Here is an 18590-nt window from a genome sequence, read left to right as displayed (position 1 = left end):
ACCAGAGAGGCTTGATGAAAATTCCATTCAGCATCAAGGAGTAACATAATTATGATAATAATACCCTAACCCTCAGAGCGTTACCTTTATTTGAATCTTGAAGTTTTTATACATTTATCCCTACTCTCTCATACCCCATCCCTCAGAGCGTACTCTTTATTTGAATCTTTATACATTTATCCCTACTCCCATGTGCAACTTTTTTCATCTATCTCCAGCAAAATACACGTTAATGAACTCCTACTTTTGAAAACACTGCAGCGGATTCTCTTTATTTGATTCTTGAAATCTTTACACATTTTTATCCCTATTCTCATGTTCAACTCTTTTCATTTATCTCCAGCAAAATACACGTTAATGAACTCCTATTTTTGAAAACACTGCAGCGGATTCTCTTTATTTGAATCTTGAAATCTTTATACATTTATCCCTGTTCTCATGTTCAACTCTTTTCATTTATCTCCAGCAAAATATACGTTAATGAACTCCTACTTTTGAAAACACTGAAGTGAATTTAGAAAAGTGGTGGAATACAATAACTAGTTCGAATGAAAGACACCATTAATCCACCGAAATATCACTGTTTATGTTTATTTGATGAACAGTGTGCCAAGTGATAGAGGAACATGTGATTTGTGAAGTTCTGTGTGCTATGAATTGTGTGCAATATTATGAAAGTCACAGTCTAGCGTTTAGTTTTGTTTTCCTTTTGACAAGGGAAATTTGTTTTGGTTGATGGTTGAGGCGGTTGAAATCGTTCAAAATTGAGTGCTTCAAGTTTTCCAACCTGGATACATACGATTTTGATAATCATGGACTACTCCCTCTGCCCGGAACTGACCTGTCTGAGTACATGACAGAACAATGGTGAGTTACAAGCTTCCTGAAATTTAAATTGTGATTTTCAACTTTTATTAAGATTTTATTATCTTGTTATTGTGCAGTAAGTCATTCCAAATTTATGAAATTTGAATTTTCAAACTTTCAACTTTTTGCGAGTTTCAACTTTCATTAAGATTATTTTTATTGTCTTGCTGTTGTGTAGAGTAACTTTTACCAAATTTCTGAAATTTTAATTGTGAGTTTCAACTTTTATTAAGATTTTATTGTCTTGTTGATGTGCAGTACCATGGTGTCAAAAACATGGAAATGATATTATGATAATGCTTTTAAAGACATATATTATTCAGTAACAACTTTTATTAGTACTTGATCAGTTCAGTATCAGCTGGCCTGTGATCTTTAGCTGAAATGTTAGCAGATCTGCAATGCACACTCTTTTTAGCAGAAGAAAACAGCGGTTTGATGATATCATGAAGCAATATTACAAAATACAGGATTTGATATAATTTCAATAGGAGTGAAACCTAATTATTGATAATTTTATGACTGAAATGCGAGCATAACAACATTTTTTCCAATTTCATTTGATCAAATCAATAGCTGCTTATTAAATCAACAGCTATTAATAGCTAATCAACCTTTATCATCAACTGTCTTTGATCTTATCAATTAGAATTGCTTGAAATTGGGATGAAGCTGCATGCATTTAGTTACTGATTGTGCTATTTAGTTACGTTTCTATTCTCCTATTATATTAGTTACTTTCATTTTTGCCTATTTCTCTGATTGATGTCTTAGTAATAATTGTCTTATTTTATGATTCTTCAGATCTGACACTCAGTTGATGTAAATCCTTACTTAATTTTTGTTTGGTATCACCGATTTTATTTCCTAGGGGTTTCATCAATGTTGCACTTTTGGACTCTTCAGATTTGATTGATTCCAAAAAATTTGTATTCTGATTTAAAAATGATATTATAAATTCTTGAATTTGATGGATAAGATACCTTAAGAGATAATTACTACAGAATGAAACCGTTCCTTAAGGCTGTTCGCTACACTTTTCTCATTATTTAAATTGGATAATCTTTCTCAATATAATTGTTAAGATCATTATAAGAGTCAGAAAAAGTGGCAACTGAAATTTTTAAGTGGTCTAATAAGCGAGTTATGGGTTGTTGAAGTGCTAACTTTCCAGATTCCGTTTTCTTTCCAGATCATAAACGGTTTCGACTATTTATGAACAGAACTTCTCTTAAAAATTCAAAAATGTATCTTTCCAAACTAAAACATTTTATTCCCCATATCGTTCATAAATAAAAAAGTAACATTTTTTGTTAATTCGATAACCTGCTTATTTTGGCATTAATCGCGAAAAAACGCATATTAGAACAAAGCCAATGATATTCTGAATGTATTAAAAAAACTCCAATGGAAAATTCGAAACCGTTTTTGATCTGGAAAGAAAACGGAATTTAGCACTTCAACAACCCATAACTCGCTTATTAGACCACTTGAAAATTTCAGTTGCCACTCTTTCTCAATCTTATAACGATCGCAACAATTATATTGATGAACATTATCCAATTTAAATAAAAATAAAAAGGTGTAACGAACAACCTTAAATGTCAATCATTAAAGGGGTTGAAACGGATCTTGTGAAAAATTATGAACTATTGTAATCCGATGGAATACTCTCTGGTTCTCATTAATATCGCCTTAGTTCTTCAAAAATCAACCTTATATCTCAGATCAAAAATCAAGCTTAACGATTACGTTGAATCAATATTGGGAAAGAGTTTTTCCCATTGTTTGTTGGGTTATCTATCTCCAACTCTCCACAGTTTTTTAAACGCTGTGAAACTTCCATCGACTGCATCCGATTCTGATGAAATTTCATTGGGTAAACAAAGAGGATGTATTTGATCAGAGATTTCTTCCTCATTTTTTATGGATATTCCTGCATTATTTACTCTTTACTTTTCTGACCATTGTTTGTTGAAGATTAATATTTTTCTAATATATATATCTCTCTCCATATGAGAGAAACATTTCCACCTATTGATTACACCCGTATATTTTCAATCTACCAGGACAGTCCACGACAGTTTCTATCCACCAATTTTGTTTTGTTTTTCTTGAATTGAATAAACATTTTTAAAAATACAAACATATCTCTATCTCTCTCTCCTCGGCTTTTGTTCAGAACCTATTTTTTTATCTCCCCCGAATTCCCATCTTAAATCTCTCTATTGTTATAATTATGTATCAAAACTACTTATGCAGTTTCCATAATCCAATGAACGTTTCTGAAGATACAAACATATCTCTCTCAGAGAGATATTCTCAATTCCTCAATCGAAAAGAATTGCAAAAGTTCTTATAGGCCATTCCACACAGCACGTGGGGTGCGTGGCTGGACGCACGCTAGCTACTTTTCAAAACATCGCTTCCCAGCTAATCAAATGAAGCAATTCACATGGCAGCCACGGCCACGCGGCAACGCTTGCTATACTAGCCACGCGTGGCTACCGTTCGCTCTCTGAGCGATCTTTTCAAACGTGTCCGGCCACGTTTTGGTCCGAACATGCGCAGAACGTATACTATCGTATAGAACGTATACAGACTATCATTGTCAGCCTCAAGGTCGCGCATTAAATGATGGGATTCGCCATAGGTCTTCCTTTTTTTATTGATTGGATGTACCTACTGGTCCCGTGCTGTCACCGAATACAATAAAATCAGCTCATTATCATTACTACTGCTGCTGTTGGAGTCATCAAACCAAGGTAAGCCACAAGAAAATCCAGATTTACACCACGGGACCGTCGGAGTTGACATCTTCCTACATACTGACGGGAAACGTGGCCGGTATAGCATCGCAACAGTCGTGGCGGTGTGAATTGGCATGTGGCTAGCGTGGCCGGCGTGGCGTGCGTCCAGCCACGCACGCCACGTGCTGTGTGGAATGGCCTTATCAATACGTTTTGGTTGATCCCAGTAAGTTATTCGAATTCATTGATTTGTTAAAAATGAATCGTGAATCACCATAATGGATTACATAAAAATTGATGATAAAAGTATAATTTAGTTTGTATTTTAAAAGTTCTTGTCAATAAGTTCTGGTTGATCCCACATCCCAGTATTTGAATTTATTGATTTGTTAAAAACGAATCATGAATCACCATGTAAATCATAATGGTTTACATAAAAATTGATAATAAAAGTACAATTTAGTTTGTATTTTAAAAGTTCTTATCAATAAGTTTTGGTTGATCCCACATCCCAGTATTTGAATTCATCGATTTGTTAAAAACTAATCATAAATCACCATGTAAATCATAATGGTTTACTTAAAAATTGATAATAAAAGTACAATTTAGTTTTTATTTCTCTAAACAAGGGTACTTTCATTTCAATTTTCATGTGAATATGAATAGCCCTCACCAAGAAAGTAAATATCTTGGATGGTCTATTGATAGTGTGTTCTTGAGAAAATAAACACAGTGATTCCCTGTAATTCCCTGGGAATTGTTTACCCTGTTTTATACAGTTTATCTATTTAGGCTATTTTATCTAGGCCTGAAGAAATTTTCGTCATAGTTCATAGTTCAATTTATTAGCGAGACTCTATTTAATGTCACCATTGGTTGGAATGGCAGCATTGGTGCTATCTAGCCCATATGGAATTCCAAATGTTGTTTAAATAAATAAAGGCTATAATATGAATAGAACGAAATGTAAAATACTAGTGACGTAAAATGTAAAAAACTGTTAGGAGTGAATCTCACTACAGTGAGGTCCATGTTATAATGGCAGTGGAGAAAGATAGCTGAACAACGTTGCCGATCCTCTGCCTTGTCAATGCCTTTTATAGACTGTAGTTGTTACAGGTTTATTGATGTAATATTAACTGTTCATTCTCGTTTAAAATAATAAATTATATTTTATTAAGCTAGAAATTATTTTTCAATCTTTTCATAATGAATTTTCATAATTAAGATGAAATATATTGTTATTTAATTATTAATTCCACATTGTTAAAAGACGATCTGGCAACAGAACAAAACGAGAAGAAGATAGCGCTATCCGCTTTGTTGAATGACAGACAAGGATAGCAATACCATTGCTAATCAAACACTGCCATTATAACTTGAGCCTCACTATAGAGTTGATATAATTGATCAAAGTTATATTACAGTAAATTTTATAGATTCTGATGAATTTCTCATCTATCTACAAAGTTTCATTCAAAGAGCCCCATAAATACAAGATAAACCACGTTCAGTATTTGTTCATTGATAAGCGTATGGGAAAGCAATTTTAAAACGCCATAACGATTAGTAGTTTACGAGGCTTATGAGTTTACATGCTTCTTCTCCACAGTAATAACACTAAACAGTCAATCTATACACTGTTGAAGCTCTTGAACTTACAACATATAGAAGGAAAATTGTACACAGTTATAGCAATCACACTATGACGCAAGTCTCTTATCAATTTTCAACATAATAAATTCTCTAGCAACGTTGAGCTAGTCTATTTGTGTGCGGATTTTATTGGCTGCAAGGCAATATCTCTTTCATCCAAATTGATATTATTTTATACTGGAATAACATGGGTTCATTATAATTTTTACAATTTCTAGTAATGTAATCTGAAACAGTGTTGCTGTTTATCCATTTATTTAGAGAGTGAATAAATCTGGTTTTGAAAAAAATGAATGGAATTCAAAGAGAGGAAAAATGAGAATTTCAATTCTGTGAAGGCAGAGATTCACTCTTTCTGCGAATTGGACGTGACTGCTGTTTCGTTTTACCTTTAATGCAATGTTTATTAAATAAACTGTATGAAACAGTGTAAACAATTCCCAGGGAAATACGGGGAATCACAGTGTTTATTTTCTCAAGAACTGGCAATAAAGCATGCATGATATTTTCATTTACATTGGTTTTCGTGATTGGTTTTTAACAAATTATCTAATTAAAATATCCAGTATTTTACAGTTGAGATAAATTTAATTCAAGCTGTGAATTCTGCAATTTGATGAATTTTGTATTATAGAATCGATAAATCCCACCTCATTCACAGACACTTGTCTAGATGAGGATTATTATTCTTGTTTTTCAAGATTTTTTCATTATAATCACATTTTTCCACTCGATCATTTAACAACTCCAATACATGTATCGATCACATTTTCTCAAGACAGAAAATAGGCTCCACCTATGGAATAAACTGCTTTATAATTGATAGTAATATTACCGATCATAGAATGATTTCTCCATGTTTTGATTACAAATTAGGAAAACCGAAAACAAACAAAACTGAAAACCAATCATTCCTTGAAAGTTGATATCAGGTACTAATTTTTCAGTATGATTCATACAATGCTCTTCCTATAAGTATAAATTAGAAAAATGTGAATATGTTTTTTAAGTGAACTTCACTAGGAACCCTTAAAACCATGATTTATGATTTTTATGAGAGGCTTATGGAGTTTAAGGGCCATATGCTAACACTTCGTTAATGCTAAACCACGTTTACTTGTAGATATGGTTTCATTTATTATAATGTGTTTCATACGGGGTTTAAACGAACTGCTGACATTTCTCCGTTTAAACCGAGTATCTGCATAGGGGCCTAAGTCTTATCAGGCCTTAACGAACTATCAAGGTTCAATAAAATATATTTTATGCAGTATCTTATCGTTGACTGCTTCTACACATAAAAAATGTTTAATTAATTATATCTTTGTTGCAATTGAAATAAGTTGTTAACATGCATGCATCGATTCTGTCGTGATCTTACATATTGATCAGGTTAGAATCCGGTTACTCGAATAAATTATTTTGAAATCTAAAACTTGGTATTTTGTGTCTTGGTTTTTCAAATGAAGAAAAGAGACTCCTAAAGTATGCCTCACAAGTCTCAAAAGTTTGTAGGATTTAAATTTATTCTCTTTGAAGCAAGGGTACAATAGCCTGGAATAAACATGGAGCAAATTAATATTTTAGACTACTATTCATTGTTTAGCATGTTTAGCATCTAGCATGGGAAGCTATCTAGATCTGGACATTGGGAGGAACGAGAAATTGGAAGGTTCAGTAAGTAGATTAGATTTTTTGATTGTTTTTTTTGTGCTCCAGAATTTAGATAAGGTTACTCTTACACATAGTCCGAAATAGGTCAAGCCTTGTAGATCTTCACTTCAAAAATGTTTTTTATATTATATATTAAACAGCTCACAAAGCAGATTTTTGTTTGTTTTCTTTTAATTTGTTTCAACAAATAATTGTCGACTCTTGAAAAAGGATACAAAATAATTTCCTTCCTATTACCACCGGATAGAAAAAGAGTTCAGAATACTCTCTAGATGCTCTACTCTGAATAAAACCCATATGCCCCTCAATAACCTAGCAGACGACCATCAAATAGTTTGTTTACAAAATAATGTGTAAACAAATAACTGCTAATAAGAGTTGGGAATCCGTATAGAGAGCAGAAACTGAATGTGTGGCGTGGCATAATAAAGAAATACGGAGTTACGATTACTTTGTTTATTCCAGCAACAGAGTTGTGGTAATAAAAGGAGGTCAACGTTTCATAGTTGTGGTCTTTTAGACCAGCACGCTTCCAACAATATTTCTCTATTTTATTCTTCACCTCACATTCCATTCTCGTCTATTTTTCCTTAATTCTATGCTCTCCATTTAATTCTTCTCTATTCCTTCTTTATGTTTAATGTGTTTTCGATCTTCTTCTACTCCTACTTCTATTCTCTCATCTTTGTTCTCACAGTTTTTCTATTTTCTTTCCTTAAAATGAAATCACCTGTATTATTTTCTTACTAAATCAGTCTCATAAGAATATACTGTATTTGAATTAAAAATAAATATGTTCAACAGTTTTCCAGGGACCTTTTTTCTCAGTTTTCCTCAATTCAATGTCCTCCTTTTCCTAATTTTCCACTCTCTACCTACTCTTTTTCCCTCTGTATTTCTTCTACTTTATTATTTTCTATGTCCATTTGTTTCCTTCACTATCTTTGTATCTCTTGATTTTTCCTAATCTTCCCCCTCATCCACCTCCTCCTACCCTTCTCCTCTTCTTCTTCCTCCTCCTTCTCCTCCCTCTCCTCCCTCTCCTCCTCTTATTCCTTATTTTCGTCTCCCTTCATCTTCATCTCTATTTCTAACCATTTTCCAACTCATTTGTCCTTGACTCTGTCTTCTCGTTCTCGTCTTCCCCTTCTTTTCTTCTTCCTCTACATCCCATCTTTTCTTCTCTTTTACACTCTCCTTCGTTCTATTTTCTTCTTTTACTTCGTCTAGCGTCTCTCTATTCCTGTCTGTTTTGCTACAGATATCTTACAATTTCTTTTCTTTACACTTCTTCAGCTCTCTCCCTCTTCCTACTCATTCAATTTCTTCTCCTTTTATCTTCTCTTTCTTTAGTTCTATTCTTCTTTATCATCCTCTTCTCTTAAACTCTTTAATTTTCCTTCATCTCACACTCTATTTCTCTATCTCTCTGCCTTTTTCTTTACCTCACACTCTCCATCTCAGTTTCCTCATTCAATTTCTTCTCCTTTCATCGCCCCTTTCTTCAGTTCTATTCTCCTCTATCATCCTCCTCTCTTACACTCTTTCATTTTCCTTCATCTCACACTCTATTTCTCTCTCTCTCTCTCTCTCTCTCTGCCTTTTTCTTTACCTCACACTCTCCATCTCAGTTTCCTATTCAATTTCTTCTCCTCTCATCGCCCCTTTCTTCAGTTCTATTCTTCTTTCTCATCCTCTTCTCTTAACTCTTTCATTCTCCTCCATCTCATACTCTATTTCTCTCTCTCTCTCTGCCTTTTTCTTTACCTCACACTCTCCATCTCAGTTTCCTCATTCAATTTCTTCTCCTCTCATCGCCCCTTTCTTCAGTTCTATTCTCTTCATCATCCTCTTCTCTTACACTCTTTCATTTTCTTTCATTTCACACTCTATCTCCTCTCTCTCTCTCTATCTCTCTGTCTGTCTCACTCTCTCTCTCTATCTATGTATCTCTCTGTCTTTCGCCCCCCCCTCTCTCACTCACTCTCTCTCTCTTTCTCTCTGCCTTTTCTGTACCTCACACTCTCCATCTCAGTTTCAGTAGTAACCAAACACATCCCAGCTAAAGATTGACTAGCAAACTGTTGCTTATCTAGTAGCTCTAGCTCTTCCTTCGCACTCTTTCCCATTTATTTTTATCCCATCATTAATTTATCAACAACTCCAAAATTTAGCAAATAGTAGCCTAGACAGGCTGAACTGTCAATCAGCTCTAGTCAAATTCACTTCCAAATGTCAGTATTTCTTATCATTAGCCTCAACACTTCCCATTCCAGCAATGATGACTATAGTGAATTTCACTGTAGCTCCCTCTCAATTCTCATTGTTTTGTTTATATTTCATTTGACCATTGTGTATTTTGCAATCCATGCGTAATAAATAGTCAAGAAATTTGATGATAGATTAGTTTCAATTGAAGAGAAGTTGCTTATTTTGATAATTGGTTAGTTTGGTTAGTTTCATTGGGATTAAAGTAGTAATGCATTCAAGATTCATTCATTCACTATTCTCATTTATTTATTTATTGGGAAAGGAACGATATGGACAGCAAAATATATTTAATTATTGTAATTGAATAATTTTAATTTATCAATTTATGTAAATAAGTAATGTATATTTATTGTAGCATACCGGTGGTTCAAATCATGAACCTACCTAGAACTGCTGGGTCGTTCATATTACATTATAATTTATTTATTTATACATTGATAGATACAATATAATTCTCAACTATGAATGATTGGGAAAGGAACAACAGGCTTAAAGCACAAAACTGGTCCTTTCCCAAATTTAGATAGAAATTGTCCAACTACAAATCATATAGTTATGACTGGGAGAAAGCAACAGGCTTAGCCCAAAACTGCTCTTCCTCCCAAATTTATAAGCACTAACTTCAGTCATTTCCAAATTTGATAGCTAATTTCTAACAGTTATTTTCAAAATATTGGTTTCATTCCACTTTGTAGCCTAAAACTGCTTCATTCCCAAATTTTATAAACAGTAAATTAAAAATTTTCCAAATTCAATAGCTAATTTCTAAAAGTTATTTCCAATTGATGGGGTTTATTTCTCTTTTGTATTCATTAATGTTCCCACCTTCATAATCATTATTTCTTGTAGCTCTATTGTTTGCCATATTGTTTTGCTAATGATAGTAAACCTACTACTAACTAATCTCTTCTATGTACATTAAACATTGAAATGTGTTGTACTCCAAAACTATAAAATTTATGGATCGTTCCTTTCATCCCACTGGTATTCTTGGATGATAACTACCAATCTCCTTTATTCAAATTCAAATTCACTTTGTATACAAAATAATACTGTAGTTGTGATTTTTGAAGGAGAAATGTTGTATAGTAGAAAACGGTTACATGACCCTATATGAAGAATGTGTTGGATTTGGGAGGAACAGAAGTTTAGTCCTATATTTTTCATTTTCTGCTAAATCAAGTAAATCAAGGATTGAATTACTGTAGTTCTTGAAATATATAATAATCCATTGTCAGTTAAAATGAATCCCTCTATTTTATCATTCAAGATTCGTTATTTTTTCATAAGATTGTGAATCTTCCATTCAACAGTGAGTATTTTCAGAAACTAATAATATAGTTCCTGAGATAAAATGAATTAAGCTTACTCTATTTCATCATTGAAGATCCGTTATTTTTTATACGATTTCGAAGTTTCCAGTTAACAGTTAGTTTTATCAGAAATTAATAATACAGTTCCTGAGATAAAAGCTCTGTTATCAACCACCAAACCAATCTATTTAACACCCACAGCGTTATAAAAACAGAAAATATTTTTGAGTTTTGATAAGGGCAAGCGATAAGCACGATGCCGGTTAAAGGTGATTATATATAATCAGTTAGCTCCCTAAATTATCTCACTAAAGTCACAGTATAGTTTCAGTGTTCCTTATAAATAACATCAATGTTGACGTATTCAATTGACGTTTTGTTTGAAAAGTCTATTTATTTACAAAAATATGGGAGACACGGGAAAATTCTGAAGATGGCTCCCCAATCAAGAAAATTACAATAATCATCAAGTTGACAATACGTAGGATACAATACTGTCATATTGATTTTTATTGAATTTTATTAAAACTAGTCACTTGGACTAACCACTAGTAGTTCTGTGAACAGTAGACCTCGCGCTCAGTAAGTTACATTAACCTGTTGTTATTTTTTCTCAAAAGTTAATAAATAATTTATTAATTTAAAATGTCTAGAAAAAATCCTAAATAAACAGAGTTTTCTGTCCTATCGTACCGTGACGTGTCGTCCCGGAATGTGAGTGTGAGCGCTGTTATCAGGTGTGCCTGCAACAGTTTACATCGTTGATGGAAAGATACAATTTTGAAGATGTTCGATGTTTTTGAAAGGATAGTATTACAGTCAACTGTCTACTAACGTTGATGGAAAGATACATTTTCAAGATGTTCGATGTTTTTGAATGGGTAGTATTATAGTCCACTAGACAGCTGATTTATGATGAATAATTCTATAGTCTGATTTTTACGGTAATATTGGCGTAGTAGTGGAGTAGTATTATAGTCCACTAGACAGCTGATTTATGATGAATAATTCTATAGTCTGATTTTTACGGTAATATTGGCGTATGGAGGCTCCTTTTTCCTTTTATATTATCCTTGAAATGCAAAATTTCCAAAAACCTTGTATATACGTCGATGCACAATTTAAAAAGAAACATACCTGTCAAATTTCATGAAAATCTATTACCGCGTTTCGCCGTAAATGCACAACATATAAACATTAAGAGAAATGCCAAACCGTCGACTTGAATCTTAGACCTCACTTCGCTCGGTCAATTAATTTGAATTTAACATTTCTTAAAAAGTAAAATACATTTTAAAATACTAAAGTCTTCCACTGAATCATCCTCCAGCTCTGTTCTACAGTTATTACTCTATATAATTTGTTTTTGATTGTTTAATTTTATTTATAAACACAGTTGACAATACGTAAGATACAATACCGTCATATTGATACACAAGATTCACTTAAAACTGTCAGCGTTATATTCACAGCTGAGCATCACAGTAGTTGAGTCTCCCTATCAGATGGCCGCGTTATCAGTACCTACGCTACTGGCGAGAAATTGCTGTCTGTCAAGCTGGTAGCCCTGCTTTTACGTTGCGTGTGACGTCACACCATGTTTTCCCATTACGTCAGACAGGCTTTTTCGCAGCCCACGCTTTCAGAGTTATTATTGGTTTTAAATGTAGCCTCGCATCGTAGTGAGCATCTTTTACTCTCATTTTTATTTTCCCTTTTCGGGTTACTTCCTACGTTTTGTCTCTTTTTGGTTTTTCGTTTGGATGCGTTTGAAAAAGTATTCATAACCGTAGCTACTTTATTAGCTTGCTTTATTTATCTCGACTCTGACCGTCTGACGTGAAGAAAAGTAACCACAATAACTAGGCTATATTGACGTCATAATAATATTTATACTAATTCATTAAATTTATAATATCATTCATTGAATTCATTAAATTCATTTTTATCATTCATTAATATTTATACTCATTTTCTCTAAATACAACTATAGAAACCCACATAATCAACTAATTTATTATTCAATAATCGATATCTCTATTGAAAAAGTCACCCTCTCAAACCAAGTACTGAGAGCCCACTGCTTATAGTCTATAAGGTATTGGATGATTAGTGATAATGATTGAAATTAGTAATAACTTATAATTGATTAATAACTCAAATTTAATAACTTTAACTTATAATAAATTATAATTCAACTTGTAATTTCTCAAAGAATAATGTATGAATTCTGGTAGTATTGTTTGGATCAGGTCACATTACACCTGACATAATATACATATGATAAGATTTAAAAATTAATTAATCTGATAAAATCAAAATTATTGTAGTACATACATTTTTTGAACTGAAAATAGTGTGTGAATTAAGTTATCATTTACATAACCTCTAGACTGTGTATTCCAAATTAAGGTTTAAAGCAGTTTTGGGCGAATGCCTGTTGTTTTTGCCTGCATTGTATATTTATTGTCTATAAATAAATGAAATAACTGTTCCCCTCGTGTTTGCATATATATCATATCAGTGTATTGGAATACATTAGCTGAAAATCAATAACAAAATTAATGCTCCGCTTTCAATAATTAAATTCAGCTGAACTTGAAGTTCTATTATTAAAATCCAAAAACCATATTTTTCAATTGTAAATACATTTAAGAAATGTTTAAAGCATGGTTGTAGAAATATAATGGATTGATTAAATTTCCAGAAATAATAATAAACAAGCACTTCAGAGATGACAGGATATAAAATAAGTATTTACTTACTTTATGGTTCCTTGATGTGAAAATCTTCCCAGTTTCTTTATTTATTAATGCATCAGTTAATCAGATTCTTGACTTATTTTCAGTTAAACTTAGGCCTATATTGGAAATTTTCGTGGAAGTTGTAATAAAGGATTCCACAATTCAGGAAAGGGATAGACTACCCGCAGTACTCAAATATTGACCTTGAAGATTTAAATGCTGATAAAACCCTTCATCATAGAAACTGGTTTCATTCAAAATTTTCTGCACTCCAGTTGATTATTTCTACTCATATTCTTATCTTCTCATCATCCACATTATTTTATACAATTTTTATAAATTTTATTACAATAACGTTTTTATTATCTCACTTTCGTTCTTGTTTCTAATTCCGATATTGAATCTAATGTTATTACGAAATATGTTGATGATTTTCTCTTTGATGATGTTCTTATACTCGTCTTCTTTGTCTATTTCTCCCGCTTATCTATTCTCCTCTCCTAAATTTTTTATTGGATAGAGCAAACATTACAATAGTTGGAAAAGAAAAATCATGCTATTGTCCAAAACTTCTTCTATCTCCTATTATTTTATGCTATTAATGTCAATTCTTAATGACAGCTTCTGATGACAGATTTACGCATTGAACTTATTTCCCCTGAATTCAATTCTTCGTTGATAAATTTATTTCTCTTGAATGTATCAAATTAAGTGGATTTGTCTTGATCATTCTAGATTAAAGTGGAACAAGGTGTAGAATATGAAGTAGTAGAGAAAAGGAAGAAAGAAATGAAGTCGATGTTCAGAAATGGAAGACAATGTCACAACTTTCAAATGAAGTTAATAAGCTACAAAGCTACAAAGCTCAAGAGAAGAATTAAGTAGAAAGAGGGAAGGAGAGAATAAGAGGGAGAAAAATGAGGAGATAATGATGATGATGATGAAGAAGAAGAAGAAGACTTAATCACTTATCACAATATCACCTTCACAAATATCCACAAAGAGTAGAATAAGAAGGAGATGATGATGATGAAGAAGTAGAAGAGGAAGAAGTAGAAGAAGAAATACATAGTAGTGGAGAAGTAGGGAGTATAAGAGGTAGAAGGTGGAGGAGGAGGAGTAGTAGAAGAAGAAGAAGAAGAATACGAAGAATAGTAAGAAGAAGAAATTATGAAAAAGAAGAAAGAGAGGTAGTAGAAGAAAGAGAGGTAGTAGAAGAAAGAGAGGTAGTAGAAGAAAGGGAGGTAGTAGAAGAAGAGGAGTAATAAGATGATGATGATGATAAAGGAGGAGACGAAGATGAAGAAGAAGTAGAAGAAAAGAAGAAGAAGAAGACGAAGAAGTAGAGCAAGAAGAAGGAGTAGGAGAAGGAGAAGAAAGAAGTAGAAGAAGAAGTATAAGGAGATGAAGAAGAAGAAAAAGGAGAAGAAATACATAGACAGATCAATCAGTAGTGTGAGTGGTTTTATAGTGTGGCATTGGAGCTGTGACGTCCCCCCAAGCATTTAGTAGTAGGAAGGCCAGGCCATCTGTTTGTGTTTCCAGACGACAACATATAAACGACCAGGTTTTAAAGTTTAAAAGGACTTCTGCTCTCTTTGTTTTTGTAGTACAGTAGTTATCGGCTGTAGAATTCACAAACATAAACTAAATACTTTGAAACAATCTAGGGGACTTGATGTGGTGACAGCATGCAGGCTGAAATATGCTTTCAAGAGTAAGTCCAGCTACTGTAAGTGCAATATGAGAAACCCGCGCATTTTTTTCAGAATATAATTAATTAACAAAATATTCAATCTTGATTATGATAATTTATAATTAAATAATTGAAAAATATATTCGCTTGACGAAAATATATAATAGATTTTAAAACATGAATCAACAGTTGATATTACTATAGTGTGGTCCACCTTATAATGGCAGTGGATAAAGATAGGAGAATAGCGATGCCGATACTCTGCATTAATTAATAATTATATTTCTACACTGGCAAAAACATAATTTGTATCGTTGCGGACCTAGAAAAGGATAGTACCACCGGCTTTGTCGAATGATAGACAAGGATAGAAAAACCAAAGTCGATCAAATACTGTCATTATAACGTGGACCTCACTATAGTATTAGCTATTCTCTATAGTAGGCAGTTACAGGGCAGAGAATCGGCAACGCTGTTATCTTATCTTCCTCAACTGCCATTATAACGTGGACCTCAGTATAAATTTGGGCCAATTCAGTATTTAACAAATTAGAGTAACTTTCTAGAGGGGCTTGCCTAAACCCAAATCATTACAACATATTCTCTATTGATTCATACATACAATAAGTACATCATGAAAATGATAGGAAGAGAAAAAATAAGGTAACCTTGTGCTATTCCTCTCCCAAATTTAGATAAGGTTAAGATAAGTCCGAAATAGGTTATGTCTAAGATTCAAGTCGACGGTTTGGCATTTCTCTTAATGTTTAAATGTTAAATGTTGCGCATTTACGGCGAAACGCGATAATAGATTTTCATAGAATTTGACAGGTATGTTCCTTTTTAAATTGCGCGTCGACGTATATACAAGGTTTTTGGAAATTTTGCATTTCAAGGATATTATAAAAGGAAAAAGGAGCCTCCTTCATACGCCAATATTACCGTAAAAATCAGACTAGAATATTCATCATAAATCAGCTGTCTAGTGGACTATTATACTACCCGTTCAAAAACATCGAACATCTTGAAAATGTATCTTTCCATTAACGTTAGTAGACAGTTGACTATAATACTACCCGTTCAAAAACATAGCACATCTTGAAAATTGTATCTTTTCATCAACGTTGTAGACAGTTGCAGCCAGACCTTGATAACAGCGCTCACACTCACATTCCGGTACGACACGTCACGGTACGATAGGACAGAAAGCTCTATGTTTATTTAGGATTTTTCTAGACATTTTTAATAGATGAATTATTTATTAATTTTTGAGAAAACATAACAACAGGTCACTGAGCGCGAGGTCTACTGTTCACAGACTACTAGTATCTAGTTGTTCACTTCACAAAATTTTCAGTCCTTAATTATTTTCACAAAGTAGATTTTTAAATTGAGATGCTTCAAAACCAAACATAGAAATATTCCACATTATCACTAAAATAGGAAATATTCACCAAAAACAAACTTGATATTCTAAAAGCACATCATAGCGTTTTTATATTCTACTCTTAAGACAGAAGTGCTTATCAATTCTAGTCTAAAGTTCGTATACTGTATTTGATAAAATTCTTATTTGGAAATAAAAAATTGACTGCCATTAATTTGAAAAACGTTTGAATCCTGAATTTTTATCGGCAATAAAACTGAGGCGATTGTGCATCGTGCAAGTGGAAGAGAGGAGAGTTTTTATGGCTCACTAAATAGTAGAGTTTGCTAAATCGTTCTCTCAAGTTGGGCTAGGAGCGCAAATATTGCATTAGTGCAGTGCATAAAATTAGCCAACTCTGTTTATTTGCATTGAGAGTAGTGGCCTGCACTCTGGCGAACGGCGCTGTCATGTGACCCTGCAACCAAGGTCGTCTCTTGGCCTCAACAAGAAGATGGAGAAAAACATGAAAAAGATGAAGAGAAGTTGAAGAAAAATACGTTGAAGAGGAAGGAGGAGGAGGAGGAGGAGGAGAAGAAGAAGAAGAAGAAGAAGAAGAAGGAAATATAGATATAGATAAGAGGAAGATGGTGGTGAAGAAGAAGAAGAGGAAAGGGAAGGAGAAGGATGAAGAGAGAGAAGGTGAGGGTGAGGAAGAAGAAGAAGAAAAATAATAGTGAGAGGTAGAAGAAGAAGAATGAGAAGTAGTAGTAGAGTAGTAGTAGTAGTAGTAGTAGTAGTAGAATAAGAAGAAGAAGGAGGAGGAGGAGGAGGAGGAGGAGGAGTAGGAGGAAGATGTGGAGAGGAAGAATGAGAAGAAGAAGCAGGAGGATGAGGAGGTAATTGAGGAGGAGGATGTGGAGAGGAAGGAGGAGGAGGAGAAGGAAAAAGATATGAGGAAGAAAAATAAATGACGAAGGAGAGAAGAGAGATGAAGGGAAGGAAATGGAGAAGACGAAGAAGAAGAAAGATAAAAAGGAGAAGGTGGAAAAGAGGCAGAAGAAGAAAAATAACATGAATAATAAGGGAGAGAGGAAAAATAAAGCGTAGAAAACGAAGAAGGAGGAGGTGAAGAGAGAAAAAGGAGAGGAGAGGAAAGAGAAGAATGAGAAGAATACAAAGAAGGATAAGGAGGAGGAGGATGAGGAGAAATGGAAGTCGAAGAAGAGAAAGGAAAAGAAGAAAGACAAGAGTAGGATAGGTAGAGGGGAGCTGAAGCAGAAGAAGACGGAAGAGGAGAGAACGGATAATGAGAAAAAAGTGATCGAAGGACGATAATAATAAGAAAAGGAAGAGGAAGGATTATGAGTACAAAAACAAGAAGAAAATGAAATATGAAAAAGAAAGGAGAGGAAGAAGCACGAAAAGGACAAGAATGAGAGAAAGGAGAAGGAAATCGACAGTAGGAAGAAATAGAAGAGAAGAGTATGAAGGAGTTGATGAAGAATAGGAACAGAGTAGATGAGGTGATTATAAGGTGAAAATAGGAGGTGTTGAAAAAGAAGGATAGGATGATAAATGAGAGGAAGAAAAGTTGAAGAGAAAGAGAGAGTAGAATAAAAAGAAATGGGGTGCAAGAGGAATGAGAATAAAAAAGGGTGGAAACGATGATATGGTGGTAGGGTGGTAGAGAAGAAGTCGAAGGTTTCGAAGAACAAGAAGGTTTTGAAGAATAAAAATATAAATAAAAACAACCAATCATCAAACAATAAGAAGAAGAAAGGGGTGTCGAACAAAAAGAAGAAAGAGAGTTAATAGAAGAAGATTAAGACGTCGTTTGGCTTTTACAGTGACGTCGGACCACCCTGGTTACCATGGCAACCAAGGAAAGCGTTTGATGCTGAAATGCACTGCAGTTGTAGATTACTTTTGCACCGTATTGTTATTATTTCTTGCAGTTAGTCTGGGTTGTTGCACTCTATAAACCCTCTTAAATACTCAGACAACCTTCGAATCTCTCTGTTCGTTTTTTTTGCATCTAGCCAAAACTGTACAATATTGGAATAACTTTTTGATTTTTAATAGTCCTTTCTGTCTGGTTATGCTATTGTACTGTACCTCTTCAACCGTCTAAAATGAGTTGGAAATAAGTTTATTAACTCCCCTTGGGTTATTAATTCGTGTCAACGATCTAGAATGAAGCTATTAACTTCACCAACTTTCTTCTAACTAACTTTTAAATCTAATAACTGA

The 18590-nt window shown here is 33.5% G+C and overlaps 1 protein-coding gene across 1 annotated transcript in view; it reads left to right on the top strand.

Annotated features, from left to right (window-relative positions):
• LOC120353881 overlaps positions 1–18590 on the top strand; it is a 90760-nt gene that overhangs the window by 4292 nt on the left and 67878 nt on the right. The window contains exon 2 of the mRNA XM_039439267.1: positions 467–867. Coding sequence (XP_039295201.1) covers positions 865–867 — 3 coding nt within the window. The 5' untranslated portion in view covers positions 467–864. The remainder of the gene's footprint in view (positions 1–466; positions 868–18590) is intronic.

This window comes from Nilaparvata lugens, chromosome 12 (genome assembly GCF_014356525.2).
Source record: "Nilaparvata lugens isolate BPH chromosome 12, ASM1435652v1, whole genome shotgun sequence".
Classification (NCBI taxonomy): Eukaryota; Metazoa; Arthropoda; class Insecta; order Hemiptera; family Delphacidae; genus Nilaparvata; species Nilaparvata lugens.
The sequence above is the reverse complement of the archived record's forward strand: the minus strand, read 5'-3'. Positions and strand labels throughout refer to the sequence as shown.